This window comes from Bolinopsis microptera, chromosome 7, assembly GCF_026151205.1.
Source record: "Bolinopsis microptera isolate Bmic1 chromosome 7, MBARI_Bmic_1.0, whole genome shotgun sequence".
Lineage (NCBI taxonomy): Eukaryota > Metazoa > Ctenophora > Tentaculata > Lobata > Bolinopsidae > Bolinopsis > Bolinopsis microptera.
This window is the reverse complement of record NC_087078.1, coordinates 1475478-1494294: the sequence shown is the minus strand read 5'-3', so window position 1 is coordinate 1494294 and position 18817 is coordinate 1475478. Positions and strand designations below refer to the sequence as shown.

General features: G+C 38.9%; 1 protein-coding gene across 1 annotated transcript in view; it reads left to right on the top strand.

Moving 5' to 3' along the window:
- The first annotated feature begins 6195 nt into the window (after positions 1–6195).
- The window catches only part of LOC134818392 (uncharacterized), a 34721-nt gene continuing 22099 nt past the window's right edge, over positions 6196–18817 (top strand). The window contains exons 1-10 of the mRNA XM_063827918.1: positions 6196–6280; positions 6460–6531; positions 6710–6802; positions 8947–9048; positions 9252–9324; positions 9540–9628; positions 10060–10146; positions 11153–11223; positions 11387–11474; positions 15661–15768. Of these exons, the coding sequence (XP_063683988.1) occupies positions 6481–6531; positions 6710–6802; positions 8947–9048; positions 9252–9324; positions 9540–9628; positions 10060–10146; positions 11153–11223; positions 11387–11474; positions 15661–15768 (762 nt within the window). The 5' untranslated portion in view covers positions 6196–6280; positions 6460–6480. The remainder of the gene's footprint in view (positions 6281–6459; positions 6532–6709; positions 6803–8946; positions 9049–9251; positions 9325–9539; positions 9629–10059; positions 10147–11152; positions 11224–11386; positions 11475–15660; positions 15769–18817) is intronic.

The window sequence follows — 18817 nt, the reverse complement described above, 5'->3', positions numbered from 1 at the left end:
TTTCGGATATTTGAGGAAGATCGTTTATGTAGATTATAAAAAGGAGAGGTCCCAAAATTGAACCTTGGGGTACACCGTAAATAATGGGGTTTGCTGAGGATTCAGAGGATCCAATTGATACATACTGGTTTCTGTTCATAAGATATGATTTAAACCAGTTTAAAGCTAGACCTCTTATGCCATAGTGCTCGAGCTTATTCATGAGTATGGAGTGATCCACAAGGTCAAAGGCTTTGCTAAAGTCAATCAAAAGGAGCAAAGTAACTTGCTTTTTGGACATTGAATTGAGGATTCTGTCTTTAGCATTAAGAAGGGCATGTTCACAAGACCTACCTGGGCGGAAGCCGTATTGATTTTCACAAAGTATATTGTAGGTATCCAAGAAATTTATGACTCGATTGTGCATAAGCTTTTCGTAGACTTTTGAGAAAGTGGCAAGTAGAGATATCGGTCTGTAATTTTTGATGTCAGTTTTAGATCCACCTTTATGTACAGGAACTACTTTTGCCGTTTTCAAGGCTTGGGGAAAGACCCCTTGTTCGAACGAGCTGTTAACAACGTGGGCCAATACAGTGGTAAAATTATGACAGCTGTTGGCAATTTTGAGAGGTTGGATTTTGGTGTCAAGAGTAGCTTTATTCTTAAATAGGTTAATAACGTCTTGAACTTCGGTAGTTGTGACTGGTTTTATGTAGATACTATTTGGAGAAGGGTTGCGAAGTGTCCCCTGGGCCCCACCAGGATCGAACGTGGTCCTACTACTAATTTCAGATTTAATTTTTGGAGCGATGTTTGAGAAGTGATCATTAAATTTTTCTGCTACTGCTGCCGGAGTGCTGACTTGTCCGTTTTCGTCCGACAGTTTTATCGATGTAGGTTTAGCTGGTTTCCTATTCAGAAGACCGTTAATCATCTGCCACTGCTTCTTAGAATTATCTTTGTGTTGTTCGAAGAATTTTTTGTAGTATATGTTTTTGGCTTTGTCAACGTGTTTAGTGCAAAACTTTTTCAAACGGTCGTATTTTAGCTGGTTCCTATCAACTGGTTCCTTAACAAAATCATGATATGCCTGATTTTTTCGTTCTATAGCTTCTTCAAGCCAGGGCAGTATCCATGGTTTGGGATTAACACGTTCATTTTGTCTGCGCTCGGACTGTCTCTTAGTCGGGTAGGCAGCGTTATAAATCCTGTTGTAAGCCGAATTTAAACAATCAAACTGCTGGTTAGCATCATGGGTATTTGTTAGTATTACAGACCAATTTTCTTCCATTATTAAATCTCTAAATTTATGGTTGTTGGCCTCATTAAAACTACGTACGTTGGTTTGAGTTGGATTTTGATTATAAGATGCGGAGCGGTAACTGCTGGTGGATGTATTATCAAGATTAATTGTTGTAACTATCGCTAAGTGATCCGACAGATCTGTCGTTAATACGTTGCAGCTTATTGTATCTTCAAGATTGTTCGTGTAGATATGATCAATAAGCGTGGCACTGTGGTCTGTTATGCGAGTTGGACGTGATACAATTTGGATGAAACCGTAAGAGGATGCAATATCTATAATGCTTTGACATGCCTGGTTGCTACTGTGCTTCAGTAAATTTAGGTTAAAATCTCCATGTAACGTCATATGTTTGCGAGAGTGTCTTCCCAGGTTATGAAGTGTACTTTTAAAAATCTCAAGAAATGCTTCAGGTTTTCTAGCGGGAGAGCGATAAACATTTCCAATTATCTTTGTTCTATTATATCCTTTACACTGGTGGATCTTGATAAATTGAAATTCGCCGCTAGTATTTGAGGGTTCAGGGTTGGGATTGAAAACATCAATTTTATCAGAGTCAACTACACGTTTGTGTATGTATATGGCAAGCCCCCCACCTTTACCCGTTGTGCGGATGGGATCTTGAATATGCGGTTCATGGAATCCATTTAATGTGATGTCGTTTATTCCGTTGGGCAATTTTCCTAGAGTGCAGTTAGTTTCGTTAAAACACAATACATCATACTTATCATATATTTCTATATCTTCTCGTAGTTGATCAATATTTTTGAAAAGGGATCTGATGTTCATGGAAAATGTTTTAAGTTGAGAGGATGTCGACCTTTTCACGTTACGTTGCTGTTTATACTGACAGTGAGTTAGGAAAGCCGAAATGTCACTCCATGTTGAATCCTGGTGCTCTTCGTTGGTCATGGCGTCTCCAATAAGATTACATCGACTATTTTGAGCGTATGGATTATAAATAGCGCCATTAAGCTTATTGTAGTCATCGTAAATTTCATAGTAAGTCGCGTAAAATCCAGGAATAAGACTCTCACAACAGCTTGTACAACCTAAATTTTCCTTAAAACATTTGACGTGGACGTTGTTATGGCACCATGAGCAGCTGCGGATGTTTTTGGAAGAATAACACCAACCGCTACAGCTACCACATTTTATTTTGATTTTATGACCAGAAGTATCAGCAACATTTCCATTCGCTGCCATTTTAAATTAACTCTTATGCTTGTGGAAGAATTAGAGAATAAAAAATGTATAAATTTATAAATAACGTAAAATATATCTATACTAGTGCAAATCAGATTCTTTCACGAGAACCGGAGGTCCTGTATGTTACAGAATCGTGATATGAGTCTTATCTACTTATTTGTTAAAAATATTCGCTAAATCAGATGTAACAATATAGTGCCCTTATCTCGATTCTCGGGCTTATCAGTATGATAATATGACTTTACCTAGAGTGTATATTAAAATCGTTGTGATTTTGTATGTTGTTGTGTGAAATTGTGTAGTTTTGTGTTATGTGGTGATTTTTGTTATGTGGTGATTTTTGCTATTTAGTTGTTTGTGAAGTTTTCGAAAATACTGTTGCACTGAACTTTGACTGAGGAAACTGCTTGATGCTGATTTACCAGAGAAGCTTCTATAATTATTAAATAAAATGTGCACAGTTTTGTTTGGTAATGTGAAAATGTTTTAGGTAATGTATGGTAGGATGATAAGAGACAAAAATGCTTGATAGTTAAAGAATGTTCATCAGTTCATCTGAGGAACAATAAGATAATCAGCTTTGTAGTGAGTATATAAGTGAGCATTTATATTAATGTAAGTATGATAATTGGTTGACGATGTCAAGCACTAGAATGCTAGTTAGAATGCTTGTTCGCGCGGCGCGCCGAAGCGGCGAAGTCCTCCAAGTATAATAATAATATCATGTACGTTTTAATATTTAATGGGTACTAAAATCATTTTTAATTTCATTCCAATTCTAATTCTAAAATAATCAATCTGATAATGTTTTGTAGCACGAAAAGACTGACAAGTGTTCACGCGTGTCATTCAAATAAAGATTCCCATCTGTAGAGATAAAAGTAGAAGCAGGACTGGCTAAAATGAAAAAAAAATAGTATTTATTTTAAATAGTATTAAAATAATATACATATTATAATATATAATATCAGCAATGCAATGACCCTATATAAATTTAAACCGTCTACCACTGTAAATCGGTAAACAGGAAGGGGGGGGGGGGGGGAACGCGCGCGCCAACAGGCAACTTTGCACCACTGCCTTGAAGCATGAAGGTTAGCTTGTAGTCGATACTTAGTCCAAAAAAATTGATCGAGATTTATTTAATTTGTAATTGAAAATGTCAATTCATCGCAGCTTGGCAAGGCACAGTTGCGCATTTCGCCAATCTAGCGAGAAGCATAATTGAGTGCTCGGCGCGGCACAGTAACGCATTGCACTACAAAAGATTTATATATTACTAAAAAGCCCGTGGTCACAATAAAACAAATATTTAATAAAACAAATATTTATTTTCACGGCAAAATCAAACAATCAACAATAAATAAATCAGAGGAGGTTTGAAAAGGTTTCAAGTGCCAAAGGCCACTGCTTATTTTTGGATTTGAGAGTGACCTGTGCTTGAAACACCCTCAACCAAACACTACGTCAGTATACTTATTATACAAATATAATAATCTAAAATTACTTATTTGTCTAGTTTGGTGACACACGAGAGCCCAGTTGAGTTTTAGTTTAGGTTGAAGTTGTAAATCATAGTTTAAAAGGTTAGCCATGCACCATGTTTCATGGCAGAGAGAGAGAGAGAGAGAGAGAGAGAGAGAGAGATTTCATGTGTGCAGAGCCGTACCAGATATACAATTTGAGACATATTTTAGTTGCCATATTATTATTATATTGTATTAGGATCATCTCGATTTTGGAGGGATAGCAAGTGCTTTTTAAGGTTGGATTTAATAATACCTGATGAGGCTGATAAGGATCGGAATTTTTTGAAGAACCTGGGATTAGCATCACAGATTTTGAATACATAGGGGATGAGATCATTCCAAATTTTCGTAGAGGTATACAAAAAGTTCTGTTGGGGGATATCAAACCTCAGTAATGGGACGATCAGACGAAGTTTTTCATTTCCAGGACAGAACTTGAAAAGATCTTTAATCGACTGGGTGACATCAAATTTAAGAATTTTGAATAGTTCCATAAATGTATGATACATTCTCCAGGTTCATAATTTTCTGCTCAGTGAACAGCGGTTTAGTGTGTTCAAGACAGTAGTTCTTACTAGCCATATGTTCATTCGGCTAGGGAGGAAGGTAACAGTATTCTTTTGTAGTTAATATCCGTCACAACTGAAGATTCAGCCAATGAAAAGGGGATTAAAATGCAAATGTAGCTTGCACTGAACACAACGTAATTACCACAAAACCGATCAAAATGTCGTGGGTGCAGGTGGTCGTACAGACAGACATAATTAATTCTATGAATTATAAGTAAGACTAGAAAGCCTGTGGTCACAGGGAGGAAGGTAATAGCACTCTTTGATAGTAAGTTTTTATTGCATCAAAAAATATCCATCACAACCAAAGATACAGCCGTTACCATGGTTACTATTCAACTTCTATTTGTTTAACTAATTTGCATGTGGGCGGTCGTACATACAGAATAATTCTTTGAATAGTATAGATGGTTTTTACACTCAATAATAAATGGTCTAAAGTTTGTGGCATCAGGCGAGGAATTTTGTGCAAACGTAATACATTCTGTATTGTTCCTTTCACAGTAAGGGATTAAGTTCCATCTGCTGGAGTAGACATGAAGCAGTGGCCTAATTTACTTTTCTGGATAATAGATAGTTATTGATTATCTGAAAAATGTTTACTTGTATTTGGTACTTACTGACCAGACCTTTGTATTGACCTGCTAATACGCTGTCAAATGCCTTGCTAAATCAACTCATAACAGGAAAGTGGTAAATGTTTTCTTCTTCATCAAGAATAGCTGTTTCTTTTAGATCTAAAGCCCTCTTGTTCTTCATCAAGTATATCCTCTAGTTCACATTGCAGTGTAACTAATTCATTATTCTTTCCAAGATCTTTTCAACTTATGATGAGATTGAGATTAGTTTATAAGCAGAGGGGTTTGTGTAGTTATCCTTTCCATCTTTTTTTATTAAAAGCCCTCGTCCCTCACGCAGCAGCCATCACCTTACAAAATGATTTATCCTTTCTAGTATGAATATTGTATGTTATATTTATTTATGATATAGGCATAGCCAAGTTAAATGATTATTTATTTATATTGGCTGAATAATTGTACAGCTTCATCAGAACTCAAATTGTTTGTTATACAGTGTGTAGAAAGTTTTAATTCCTTTTTTGAATTCCCTCAACATGAGTATTTAACCAATAAATCGACTCTCTGTGGAGCTGTAGTGAAAGGGAAATGAATTAACTAACTAGTAATCATTCTTATTAATTCGTTGTGTGTTTTGTTCAAATGTCAAGCTGATTGAAGAAATCATAATCTTTAACGATATGTTATACATAATGCACCTTCAATTATTGTGGCTATGTCAGTTAATCTGTTAATCTGCCTGTCTACTGGTCCGTCTTCTAGGGGGTTAAAAGAATACAAGTCAATATATCTGACATATCCCCTTGATCTAAAGTTCACCTTGCTATAATTAGATCAGTCCACAAGTCAAAATACTGCAATTAAAAGTGGGTCCAGTTGGCAGTACCATCTGTCTTAATTGCTATAACTACTTACATTTTTGTGTTGTATTAACTTGTAATTCAAACTTTAATTTGTAACCTATCTCACTTAACAAATAACATCATAACTCTGTAGACAATGGAAAAGTTATTACTAATCTTCTGTTGGATTGTCACCGCACATTCTCTGGTATCCAATTTTCATCATAAACTCAAAAAACGACAAGCAGATTTGATAGACTTTAATGAGCAGGTAACATCTTCATGTTTAGTTTCATTACTTTTAAGATCAGATAGTGTAGTCTGTCTAGTATACAATTCAGTTTGCCTAGGAAAACGGTTACTTTACAGTTTACAATACATGACCAGTAAATATTTAAAATCATTACTGTAGTTATTTTGAGCCTATAATATAACAAATGTACTTTTCAGTGTACAGCAGTATTCTCAACAATGGACGTGAGCTGTTTGACGAACATTTACTCCCTTGTGGAAACATACAAGGCAAGTAACTTTATTGCCAATTAATCACTTTATCTTCATTAGTTTTATCAATTATTGGCTATCTGCAAACGATGTAATATGATAACTTACTGACTTCCATTCAGATCAATTAGTAAACATTATAAGCAGTCTTTATAAGACACGAACATCAGGAGAAATAATGAACTCGTTATTTCAGAATGTAGAGAAAGAAGCAGTGAAATCTTGGGGGTCACAGTGTCAGGATAACATCTACGATTGTTTATCTAGTCCTGATGGAGAAACTGGACAGGTCAGCTCCAGAATTATTTTTGTAATTGTCTGCTGAGCTTTTGCAGTTTCCCGGTTTTTATTTAAATACACTAGGAATGATTTTGGAGTAGAGCTTCACTTTAAAACTGGTTACTGGTGCGTGCTTCTGTTAGGAATTGGCACAAAAACTGGTTTCACATAGCAAGTGGTGCTTTAACTGTTGCATTGCGCCGTGTCATCGCAATATCATGTTCCTAAAACATTTTGACAGCTTGAACTGACTTCATATTTCACTTAGTCCAGTGAAAACACTATATTACTATATTAGCATTTCATGATTGGTTTAAGTTAGCACACCATTGCACTTTGTCATCGCAATATTGTTCTCAGACATTTTGCCCTTGAGAAATTTTTACCCTTGAGAAATTGTTTTACTGTTGCAACTTGTAAGCCTGTTGTTATATGACATTTTATTAATGGCCCGGAAAGTGTAGCAACAGCATGTACCAGTGGCTATCAGTTAAGGTAGATGATGAGCTAATTTACGTATAAGTTGTGTTAGTACTATCATTGGCTAACTTGCAAAGCTTTTGTAGGTTCCATAGAATACTTACCGTTTAGTGGTGGGGAGGGTAAATGAAAATTATTATATTTGAAATTTATTTTCGGCAAACGGAGGTATACAATTTTCTGAATTGTCGTGTTTAGATGGGGGAGTATTTCTTTTATTAATGAGTATGTTGGATCTTTCCACATCCAGAAAGTTTTAAATTTCCTCGCAGGTCAAAATTTCCATCCCTGAATGTGGATCTTGGTGGGTAGTTAGTTATTTCTCAGGCGCCGATTGGAAAATTCCTTTAAATGAATCAAATAAACAACTCGGGTTTTCGCCCTTTTAAGGCTTTCAAATCGGTGAAATATCAGATACATACATTAGAAATAATTAGTCAATGTCAAGGAAATTGCCGTAAAGATGTCAGAAACGCAACGGTACATAATGTCAGCGTTATTTATGTTTGACTTGAACCGGAAAGTTCTGACATACCATTTCTGACTTGCCCTAACTCTAAACATTAAAGGGCACATTTTGTAACGCTTTCAATCTTAAATTAAAGCATGACTATATATATATAATAGTAATTGCCTAGGCAGCTGGACCGAAATTCTTGCGGAAGTATTTATTGAGGGTACAGTGCGTGCAACTTTTTGACTATGATTTCCGGAAGTGAAGTATCGAGACTAAAATAAATCGAATCAGTTAAGGAATTTGTTTATACATTCGGTTATGTCATCAGAATTATCCACAGAAAAGTCGTATTGAACTGTAAAAGTAGATAAGTTAGCACTGCTAGTTAGTGATGGCTTGTAGAAATATAATTCATAATTTATTTAGAATATTATCTTAATTAATTAGTTAAATTTACTAGAAATTATGTAAGCATATCACGCAACACAGATGTGATTTAAATTTTGCTAACTCAACAGCAGGGACGTAGCCAGGATTATTTTCCGAGGGGGGCTCCGAGCTGCCGTGCGAAGCACGCCACCGGCAGGGGTCTGGGGGCGCAGTGGCCCGGGTAAATTTTCGGCTTTTATACTTGCTAGAATAAAATCTACAATGATGAATTAATGCACTAGTCTCAATATTCAATTTATAAAAAGTTGGTTTTAAACAATTTTGAGTGCAATATTATCCATTTATAGCAAATGAGAGCAGTCAAATATCTGAAAATATCATAAATACCTACACAGAGTTCACACTACTGAGTAACTGAAATACATTTTACTCATTACTGACTACCCACATCATTTTTAGCCCCCCCCCCCCCCTGGCTACGTGCCTGCTCAACAGTTAACCAACAGTGAATTCTTTATTGAGACAGTACTTTCTTACAATTACTCACGAAAGTGTGAAATATTGGAATTTGTGGGTGTTCCCTGCGAAGCCTACCGTAATCACGTATTACTGCACATTTTAGCAGGGGATGTAGCACTGACACGGCTTTGTTGTAGTGTTTCACTATCTCAACACGGGTGATTTTATTCTTACAAAATTATTTGTCTTAAGATGTTAAAATAGGTGTTTTATGTTATTTAAATTATTTGTCATAAAATATTAAAGCGGGTATTTTTAACCATTAAAATTATTTGTCATGAAATATTAAAACGGGTGTTTCGTTTCAGGTAATCGAATACTTCAAAGTGCTGCTGCCTCAAGTTAAGGCACTGTGCGCTCAGGGATGCATGGTTCCCATCATTGATCTTATCCACTCTTGTTTGAAACAGGTAAAAATCCTTACATTTAGGGTTCACATAGTTTCATTAATTGGACTTTCGAACAGCAGTCATCCTCGGAATGTGAACGATTTGGTTTTAACAATCGTTATTCTATTAATTTTCTATTGTTCACACCAGCGTTTTACCGTATGTAACTCTTTTTACCGCCTTTTTCTGATTCTGGGGTTACGACAATGTTTGAATTGTCTCAGGAAGCGTTGGACGAAATTGGATTATCAAGATCCGAAACAGAAGATATATTTGATTTGATGTGCATACAGGAAGGTTAGTCTGTCAAGTTTTTATTTTGTTTTTATTTTAAAACCTGTAAGATGTATTTTTAACCTGTGAATACAAGTCCATAACCCATAATTACTCCAAGCTCTATCTCTATGATCTAATTAATATAACGACAATGATAAAACTAATTGATGATGATAAATGTAATTACTATGATGAATGATAAAACTAATTGATAACCCCTCTCTTTCTCCTAACAGATAGCTCAGATAACGGGCAAGAGGGCGAGTACTGTATGATAAAAGCCATGACAACTGCTTCCTATTTATACCAGGCTAATCAAATAAAGGTTAGATTTCTAACATTTACACATTGTGTACACAGTGAGGGAGTGACTGTTATAGACTGTACAGTTTACATCATGTGAATAATAATCCACCTTCCTGAATCCTGATAATCTCTCTCGTAATGTGAGGTGATAATTGGATAATTGGATATCAAGATATGTGGTGATATCTCTGTGTGGTGGATAATGTCATGATCAAGGAGTACTCCTAGTGTAGCTATATAACCCAATCAGAAAGTATCACACTTGGACTTGTGTGAGATCTTACATTCTGAGGTCACCCTACAAATCTGCTCAATTATTTAGCTGAAATCTTATTAGGATAAAATGTGATGTAGTAGTAAAGGTTACTCTGGATTTTTAAACTTTGTTAACACGGCAAACACTACTAGGTATCTACTTCAAGTGTATGGAAATTGTATGTTTTATTTCAGAATTGTAATCTAGATGCCATTGATCTGACCTCGTGTGGGCAGGATGCCAACAACGAACTTTGTACATGTGACAAGAACTGTACCACGGTAAGAGTCCTCTTAATACCTTACTCGGGAATATTATGACCGGGATAAAGTGGCGGGTTTAGGGTAATTTCGCCATATTTTTCCCGAACCACATTTTCACCGGTCGTTAATAAACCCGCCGACTCAGCTTTTAGTGTTCCCAAGGGGTATGGGAGCTCATATTTTAATCGTTGTCTTATATTCACTAAAGAAGACTATTGGGACACTTGTTGTAGGTTTTTCGACTTCATTTGGCTGAAATTTCAAAAAATTCACCTTTTTGCCCAATTCTTGTCATATATCCTTACTGTCAAAGTTGATTTAAATAGGCCAATTTTTAATTTCTTAGGTATTGACTATCTCTACATAATGAAATAGGACTCAAAGTAAAAGTAACAGTTAAATTAAAACTTAAAATTAATTAAAACTGATGAAAGGGATGATCCAGATGAAGATAACAAAGATGATTACAACTTATTGGAAGACTAAACAGCTCTCCCTTTATCTTAATATCGATCTGGTTGTTACGCTTCTAATGTTAAAAATTATTTTCCATCTAGTTTGATTAACCACGAGTCATTATTTCTGTCTACTTTCAACAATTATTGATAATTCGACTTGTTTCACAAGTTTAAGCAATGCGAAAATTTCTAAACTTGCTTATCTCTAATAAGGAAATTTACACCTGAGACAAAATTTTTGAATCTAAAATTGAAAGGTTGGACACCAGTAAAATGGCGACCGGGAAAATGTGGTGGGTTTTGAGCAATTTCGCCATATTTTTCCCGAACCATATTTTAACCGGTCGTTAATAAACCCGTCGTAATAATCCCGAGTAAGGTAGATCACAACAGATTGTTATATTTTTGTCGAATTTTGGTTCAAGTTGAAAGTGAATCCAGCTGACTATTAGGTAGCAATATAAGTTAACAAATTTCTTCTGAGAAGACGATCGAGATCATGTTCAGTTGGTTGTAATACTAATTATAGTTCTGAATTGTAAAGGTTAATTATAATTTATTTCCAGCTAATGAAGAGTGGTAATGCTCTAATGGGGTGTTGCATGGGTACACTCTTAGATTTGGAGAACGCTTTCAAGTATGTTCTTATTTTTCTGCTCTTTATGACAAATTCTTTTGTTATTGGCTTAAATTTAGAAACTAGTGGATAATAGATATTAGATAGTCGCTTTTCTTTCACATCTTTATAACCACTTTAAGACTATCACCATTCACCAATAAAACGTATAATTTTTCTTCAGTATGTCTCATCCGGACTCTACCGACATCTTAAACCCTGGCAGTCAACTAATGCAACTATGTGGAGTAACTCCTGGTGATTCGTGTAAGGTTAGATCTATCCTTCATTACATTTAATTAAGAGCACAAGTACAGTATATTTTCTCGAATGTTCCACTTTTAGTTGAAGGTTCATAAGTAGTTCTTAACAGAAATAATACATTTTTCTTTCAAGCTTTTTCAGTTTTTTGATTCGCAAACCTCTCATACAATCCAACCATAACCCGGCGAATACCTAAAACATGATAATTATAATATCAAATGTATTATATAGGGGGGGGGGGGGGGGGCTCATGTTTTTTTGTCCGTTTTTGTCCGTTTGGCAGCTATATTTTCAAAACGGACAAAAAATAAAGCGGACAAAAACGGACAAAAACGGACAAAAAATATTAAAAATGGAAATAACATTTAGATGCTTCCTCCTCCTCCTCCTCCTCCTCCTCCTCCTCCTCCTCCTCCTCCTCCTCCTCCTCCTCCTCCGCCTCCTCCTCCTCCTCCTCCTCCTCCTCCTCCTCATCCTCCTCTTCCTCCTCCTCTTCCTCCTCCTCCTCCTCTTCCTCCTCCTCCTCCTCCTCCTCCTCCTCCTCCTCCTCCTCCTCCTCCTCCTCCTGAGTCTTCCTCCTCCTCCTCCTCTTCCACCTCCTCCTCAGTCATCCTCCTGAGTCCTCCTCCTCCTCCTGAGTCCTCCTCCTCCTGAGTCCTCCTCCTGGGTCCTCCTCCTGAGTCCTGCTCCTCTTCATCCTCCTCCTCTTCCTCCTCAGTCCTCCTCCTCATCCTTCTCCTCAGTCCTCTTCAGTCCTCCTTCTCCTCAGTCCTCCTTCTCCTCAGTCCTCCCCCAGTCCCCCTCCTCCTCCTCCTCCTATTTAGTCCTCCTCCTCATCCTCCTCAGTTCTCCTCAGTCCTCCTCCTTCTCAGTCCTCCTCCTGAGTCCTCCTCCTGAGTCCTCCTCCTCCTTCTCCCCCTCCCTCTCAGTCATCCTCCTCTGCCATCCTCCTCAGCCATCCTCCTCAGTCCTCCTCAGTCCTCCTCCTCAGTCCTCATCCTCCTCCACAGTTCTCCTCCTCCTGGGTCCTCCTCCTCCTCTTCATCCTCCTCCTATTCCTCCTCAGTCCTTAGTCCTCCTCCTCAGTCCTCCTCATCATCCTTCTCGTCAGTCCTTCTCCTCCTCAGTCCCCCTCCTCCTCCTATTCAGTCCTCCTCCCTCTCAGTCATCCTCCTCAGTCATCCTCCTCAGCCATCCTCCTCAACCATCCTCCTCAGTACTCCTCAGTCCTCCTCCTCCTCCTCCCTCTCAGTCATCCTCCTCAGTCATCCTCCTCAGCCATCCTCCTCAACCATCCTCCTCAGTACTCCTCAGTACTCCTCAGTCCTCCTCATTCTCAGTCCTCTTCAGTCCTCCTCCTCAGTCCTCCTCAGTCCTCCTCCTCAGTCCTCCTCCTCCTCCTCCTCCTCCGGGGGGGGGGGGGGGGGATCATGTTTCTTATCCGTTTTTTCCGTTCGGAACCCTATATTTTCAAAACGGACAAAAAATAGAGCGGACAAAAACGGACAAAAAATAACAAAAATGGAAATAATATTTAGATGCTTCCTCCTTCTCCTCCTCTTCCTCCCCTCCTCATCCTCCTCCTCCTCCTCCTCCTCCTCCTCCTCCACCTCCTCTTCAGTCCTCCTCAGTCATCCTCCTCCTCCTCCTGAGTCCTCCTCCTGGGTCCTCCTCCTCCTGGGTCCTCCTCTTCATCCTCCTCCTCTTTCTCCTCAGCTCAGTCCTCCTTCTCAGTCCTCCTCCTCGTCCTTCTCCTCAGTCTTCCTCAGTCTTCCTCAGTCCTCCTCAGTCCTCCTCCTCATCAGTCCTCCCCCCATATCCAAAAACCCGCATTCTCGCATTCTAAGAATGTAGGAAATTTTTAAAAGTAGGAAATTTTTTACAAAAAGTAGGAAATTCGAGAGCCAACTCTGAGAATTTTCGATAATATTTCAATAGGAATTTAAGTGAAAGAGCAGACAATTTATCCCAATAAAAATTGAAATCAGAAAATAGTATGCTAAAATCGTTCTCTATTGTCAGATTCGTTCCAGGAGGCCAAATCTAGTTTAAATTTCCAAAATTGTCAAAATTTTCGGGGGCTTCGCCCCCAAAAGTAACCTAGGATTATCTATTAAAAAGCATTCCGGGCCCTAAAAAAGTAAAATTGAGAATCTGGAATCCGCCATGAAAAATCTTTGAACCGCCGCAAATACAAAGACTTTTTATGCGAGCGAAGCGAGTGGGCCACAGAAAACGAAAAAATTGAGAATGTAGGAAATTAAAAATTTTTTGGATATGGGGTCCTCCCCCAGTCCCCCTCCTCCTCCTCCTATTCAGTCCTCCTCCTCATCCTCCTCAGTTCTCCTCAGTCCCCCTCCTTCTCAGTCCTCCTCAGTCCTCCTCCTCCTGAGTCCTCCTCCTCAGTCCTCCTCCTCCTCCTGAGTCCTCCGCCTGGGTCTTCCTCCTAGTTCCTCCTCCTTCTCCTCCACAGTCCTCCTCCTCCTCCTCCTCCTCTTCCCTCTCAGTCATCCTCCTCAGCCATCCTCCTCAGCCATCCTCCTCAGCCATCCTCCTCAGTCCTCCTCAGTCCTCCTTCTCCTGGGTCCTCCTCCTCCTCTTCATCCTCCTTGTCTTCCTCCTCCTCCTCAGTCCTTCTCCTCCTCAGTCCTTCTCCTCTTCCTTCTCCTCCTCAGTCTTCCTCATCCTCCTCAGTCCTCCCTCCAGTCACTCTCCTCCTCAGTCCTCCCCCCAGTCACCCTCCTCCTCATCCTTATCCTCCTCATCAGTCCTCCTTCGCCTTCTCAGTCCTCCTCCTCAGTCCTCCTTCTCCTCCTCAGTCCTCCTCAGTCATTTCCCCAGTCACCCTCCTCTTCATCCTCCTCATCAGTCCTCCTTCTCCTCAGTCCTCCTTCTCCTCCTCTTCCTGGGTTCTCCTCCTGGATCCCTCTTCTCCTCCTCAGTCCTTCTTCTCCTCCTCAGTTATCCTCCTCCTCCTCCTTCTCCTCCTGGGTCCTCCTCCTTCTCCTCACCAGTCCTCCTCCTCAGTCCTCCTCATCCTCTTCATCCACTTCCTTCTCCTCCTCCTCAGTCCTCCTCCTCAGTCCTCCTCCTCCTCCTCAGTCCTCCTCTTCTTCCTCCTCCTCCTGGGTCCTCCTGATCCTCCTCAGTCCTCTTCCTCCTTCTACTCCTCAGTCCTCCTCCTCCTCAATCCTCCTCTTACTCCTGAGTCCTCCCCTCCTGAGTCCTCCTCCTACTCCTACTTCTCAGTCCTCCTCCTCATCAGTCCTCTTCACCAGTCCTCCTCCTCAGTCCTCCTTCTCCTCATCCTCCATCTCCTTTCTCCTTCTCATCCTCCTCATACACCTCCTTCTCCTCATCAGTCCTCCTCCTCACTCCTCAGTCCTTCACCTCCTCCTCCTCCTCCTCGTCCTTAGTCCTCTTTATCAGTCCTCATCAGTCCTCATCAGTCCTCCTCCTCCCCAGTCCACCTCATGGGGCCTTTTCCTGGGTCCTCCTCCTGGGTCCTCCTCCTCTTGGGTCCTCATCCTTCTCCTTAGTCCTCCTCCTCCTCAGTCCTCCTCCTCTTGAGTCCTTCTTCTCCTCCTCCTCCCCCTATTCATTCCTCCTCCTCAGTTCTCCTCAGTCTCACTCCTCCTCAGCCCCCTCCTCTTCCTCCTCAGTCCCCCCTCCTCAGTCCCCCTCCTCCTCTTCCTCTCTTTCATCTCTCAATAATTTGTTCGATTTATAATTACTGTTGGTGTTATTGTTTACATAATTTATTGTTATATACTAAAATGTTTTTAAACGCATTTGAGTCTGACTCAAAAGGTGCTCAAGAATCTTTGTGTTTAACAAAGTTTTACTCTCCAGTAATAAAACTTTTCATCCCTTTTTATGTTATTAAAAATGTGTAGACTATTCTTTGTGCCTAATTGAGGATTGAAAGTTTGAGAAAGGACCATGGTCATTAACCGGTCTACCCATTTCTGCAGATAGTCTGTTACAAAATGTGGAGAAAATTTAAATAAAAAGTTACAATTTTTGTCCGTTTTTGTCCGTTTTTGTCCGTTTTTGTCCGTTTGGCAGCTATATTTTCAAAACGGACAAAAATTAACGGACAAAAACGGACAAAAACGGACAAAAAATAACATGATCCCCCCCCCCTATATATCGTACAAATTACGGGAATGTAAACAACTAAAAACCCTGCAGACATCTAAACAAGTAATAGCGGACCAGAAGCAGCAGTATGCCGAGTGTGCCGGCACTCTGCAAAAGAACGAGGAGTCTGAGTGTATAAGCCTGGAGAGGGAGACACATGTGAGTGTTTTTAGAGCTGTACTATCGTGTCATTCCTCAAGTCCTTTCAAATTGACCCAGCTTTGATTTTTCGTTTTAGCGCCGTTTTATCGAGTTATTTCCCGCCGCGCGTAAATCCTCAAAATTGGACACCTATTTTTTCAAGCTGTGGTGTTTATTGCCGGTACCGTGACATGAAGATTGGAACCGTTTTTAATCATTACTTCTTTACTGTGCAGGCTGTACTGTAATTTATCGTGTCCCTTTTTTATCGTGTCCCTCCATTCACCGGGTATTTATATCTTCACCTGACAGATAAAGGGGGGCCTTGACTAACATTAGAGGTTCAGTTAGAGTGAAAACTAGTTTTCTTGAAAATGTGTGGGATGAAAGTTAACTTTGAGTACGTTTAGACAGCACCTGAGAGAGGATTTAATTGGACTTCTCGTCGCCACTAGGGAATTGGGACTCCTTCCTAGATGGCTACCGGACAACTGAACCCAATTTTGACTTTTCCTAGACAGGGTAGCTTGGGAAAATAATTATAAACCCAATCAGTCTACCTAATTAACTTTGAAACGACAACTGAACCCGATCGTCACTAGAAATAACTTGACAGATAAACAGGTTTCCAAATGCCGCTCTAATTTAGCTGCTGCCTGGTTTCTACTGCTATAATTTCTGAGACAAAACAGAGACAATATTTCATTAATGTAAAATTTAATAGGCAACTGTAATAAATAATAATTATTATTAAATATCTCATTTTTTTTAATTAAATACTTTTCAAATTTTACAGAGTACAGCAATAGATGAATATAAAATAGGATCGTTCAAAATATCGCCCCCATCTGTAAAATATGATGGGCACCCAAACACGGTAAACACATAGTGAACTATGTCCGCAGTAACTTGGACCCATTACATCGAATTAATCTAAATCCAAAAATTTATGAAAAACTATTTAATAACAAACAAATCCATTTAATAACAAACAAATCCATGGTGAATAACTGTGGATATAGAGTCAAAATTTGTATTTCAATACGTCAAATTCCAGATACATTAGATACAGGTCTGAAATGGTCATTAATGTGTGAGAAGGTGTGCGGGTGAAGTGTGATATGATGTTGAAAGTATAGGAAGGTAGATACAAAAATTAATAAAACAAAAATAATAATAATATGGGGAGCAAAGAGACTAGGCTAGACTGTTGTTTCACTATCCAATAAACATTTCCATAGATGCTTAGTGACCTCAGCTTTGGAAAGACTAGTAGACACAATCTGTCTTACCTGTAAAGGGAGTCCATTCCACAGTATATGGGTTCTGTAGAAAAATGATTTTGCCAGTGGGCTATTTGAGGTACATGTGGTGTGTGAATTCTGACTTAACTTAGGTAAAATTGATGACACAATAGACAGACTGTCGAGGTGGCAACGTCTTAGTCGAGAAGTGCCCTGATATAAAGAGAGATAGTGAGGCAGCGATACAGGAATTAAATTGTTAAGAACTTTGTGGAAAAAATAAGATCATTCAAGTCAAACTTTTGAGCCAAAGGGAGAATGTCGACAAGCTTGCACTTTTTGACATATTGCTCAGGTGGATAACTGCGGCCCTCTTCAGACAGAATCCATTTAATAGCTCTCTTTTGGAGACTTTCTAATTTATCACTAAGTGATTTATTACAAGGGCGCCAGATTATGGAACAATTTTCGAATTGGCTACGAACCAGGGAGAGATAAAGCGCCCGGTGACGTTTCTGATCAATGACAATATGGCCATCTCTTCTGACCATACCAAGTTGTTGGCAGGCCTTAGTATAAATTCTGTCGCACTGACTATTCCAACTTAGCTTAGGAGTAACATCGACTCCAAGATCTTTTTCTAACTCTACATACACAAGAGGAGAGCCATCAAGATTATATGCGAATGGAGGAGATAAAGATGGTTTTCCTGAAACAATAAGCACTTTACATTTTGCTGGATGGATACAAAATCATCATAATATTTCTGCTCAAGCAGAAGATCGTGTTAGGTAATAGGATTGCATAATTATGATTAAGATGATATTGAACAGGACACAGGTGTCTTGATCGTGACCTTTCTAGGACCATTAGGGTCAGTTCATTCAACCATGCGTTTAAGTGAACGCTGTGCAAAATATACTGTAATTTTACCATTGGTTGACAACTAGGCGAGGTAGCCTTCCATTGGTTGTAAGTCATGTGACCTAGGTCACATGACCATAGCAGGTGGATTAAGCCTCATTTAACCTCGGTCAGCTCGAGCACTAAACATTAGTGTGACGTCAGAATAGTTATTAAGATCGGCACGGCAGGTAAAATAAATACAGATGTTTCGTGCCGTAAAAGTTAGTTTTTAGTTTATTTTAAACCACTTCTCCTAAACTGTTGTTTTCCGTTGTTCCCAAAACAATACAAGAGAAGCACCCCGTTAACATTGGCGACGAGGATGGGATACCTTATCACCTGCTTATTACCTAAATAAATCAATCCAAACTACAAAAAAATATATGTTAATGTGATGACGATTACCTAACTGTAATAATAACTGATGTGACAAAGTAAACATGTCTTGCCCCTATTTTGAAGATCTATATATTCTATAACTCTATTAGAATTTAACATTCTTTCAGAAAAAATTGGTAGAATATTGTCCAGAACATCAGAGCTCAAGTTTAACAATTTTAGGTTAAATTTGTCAAAGTCACTAAAAATGTGACAAAATTAACTTTTCCTGCCCCAACAATTTCAAGATAGTGTGTAAAAATTAGCATAGGCTGCCTTATCACCTGCTTATTACCTAAATAAATCAATCCAAACTACAAAAAAATATATGTTAATGTGATGACGATTACCTAACTGTAATAATAACTGATGTGACAAAGTAAACATGTCTTGCCCCTATTTTGAAGATCTATACCTCTATTAGAATACTATGTAATTTTATCATCAAAAAAATGTCGATAAACTAACTAGTTATTTTGCCAGCAAGGAGCTGACAGAGTTATAATAATTTTTTTGTGACGAAATTACCCTATTTTTGA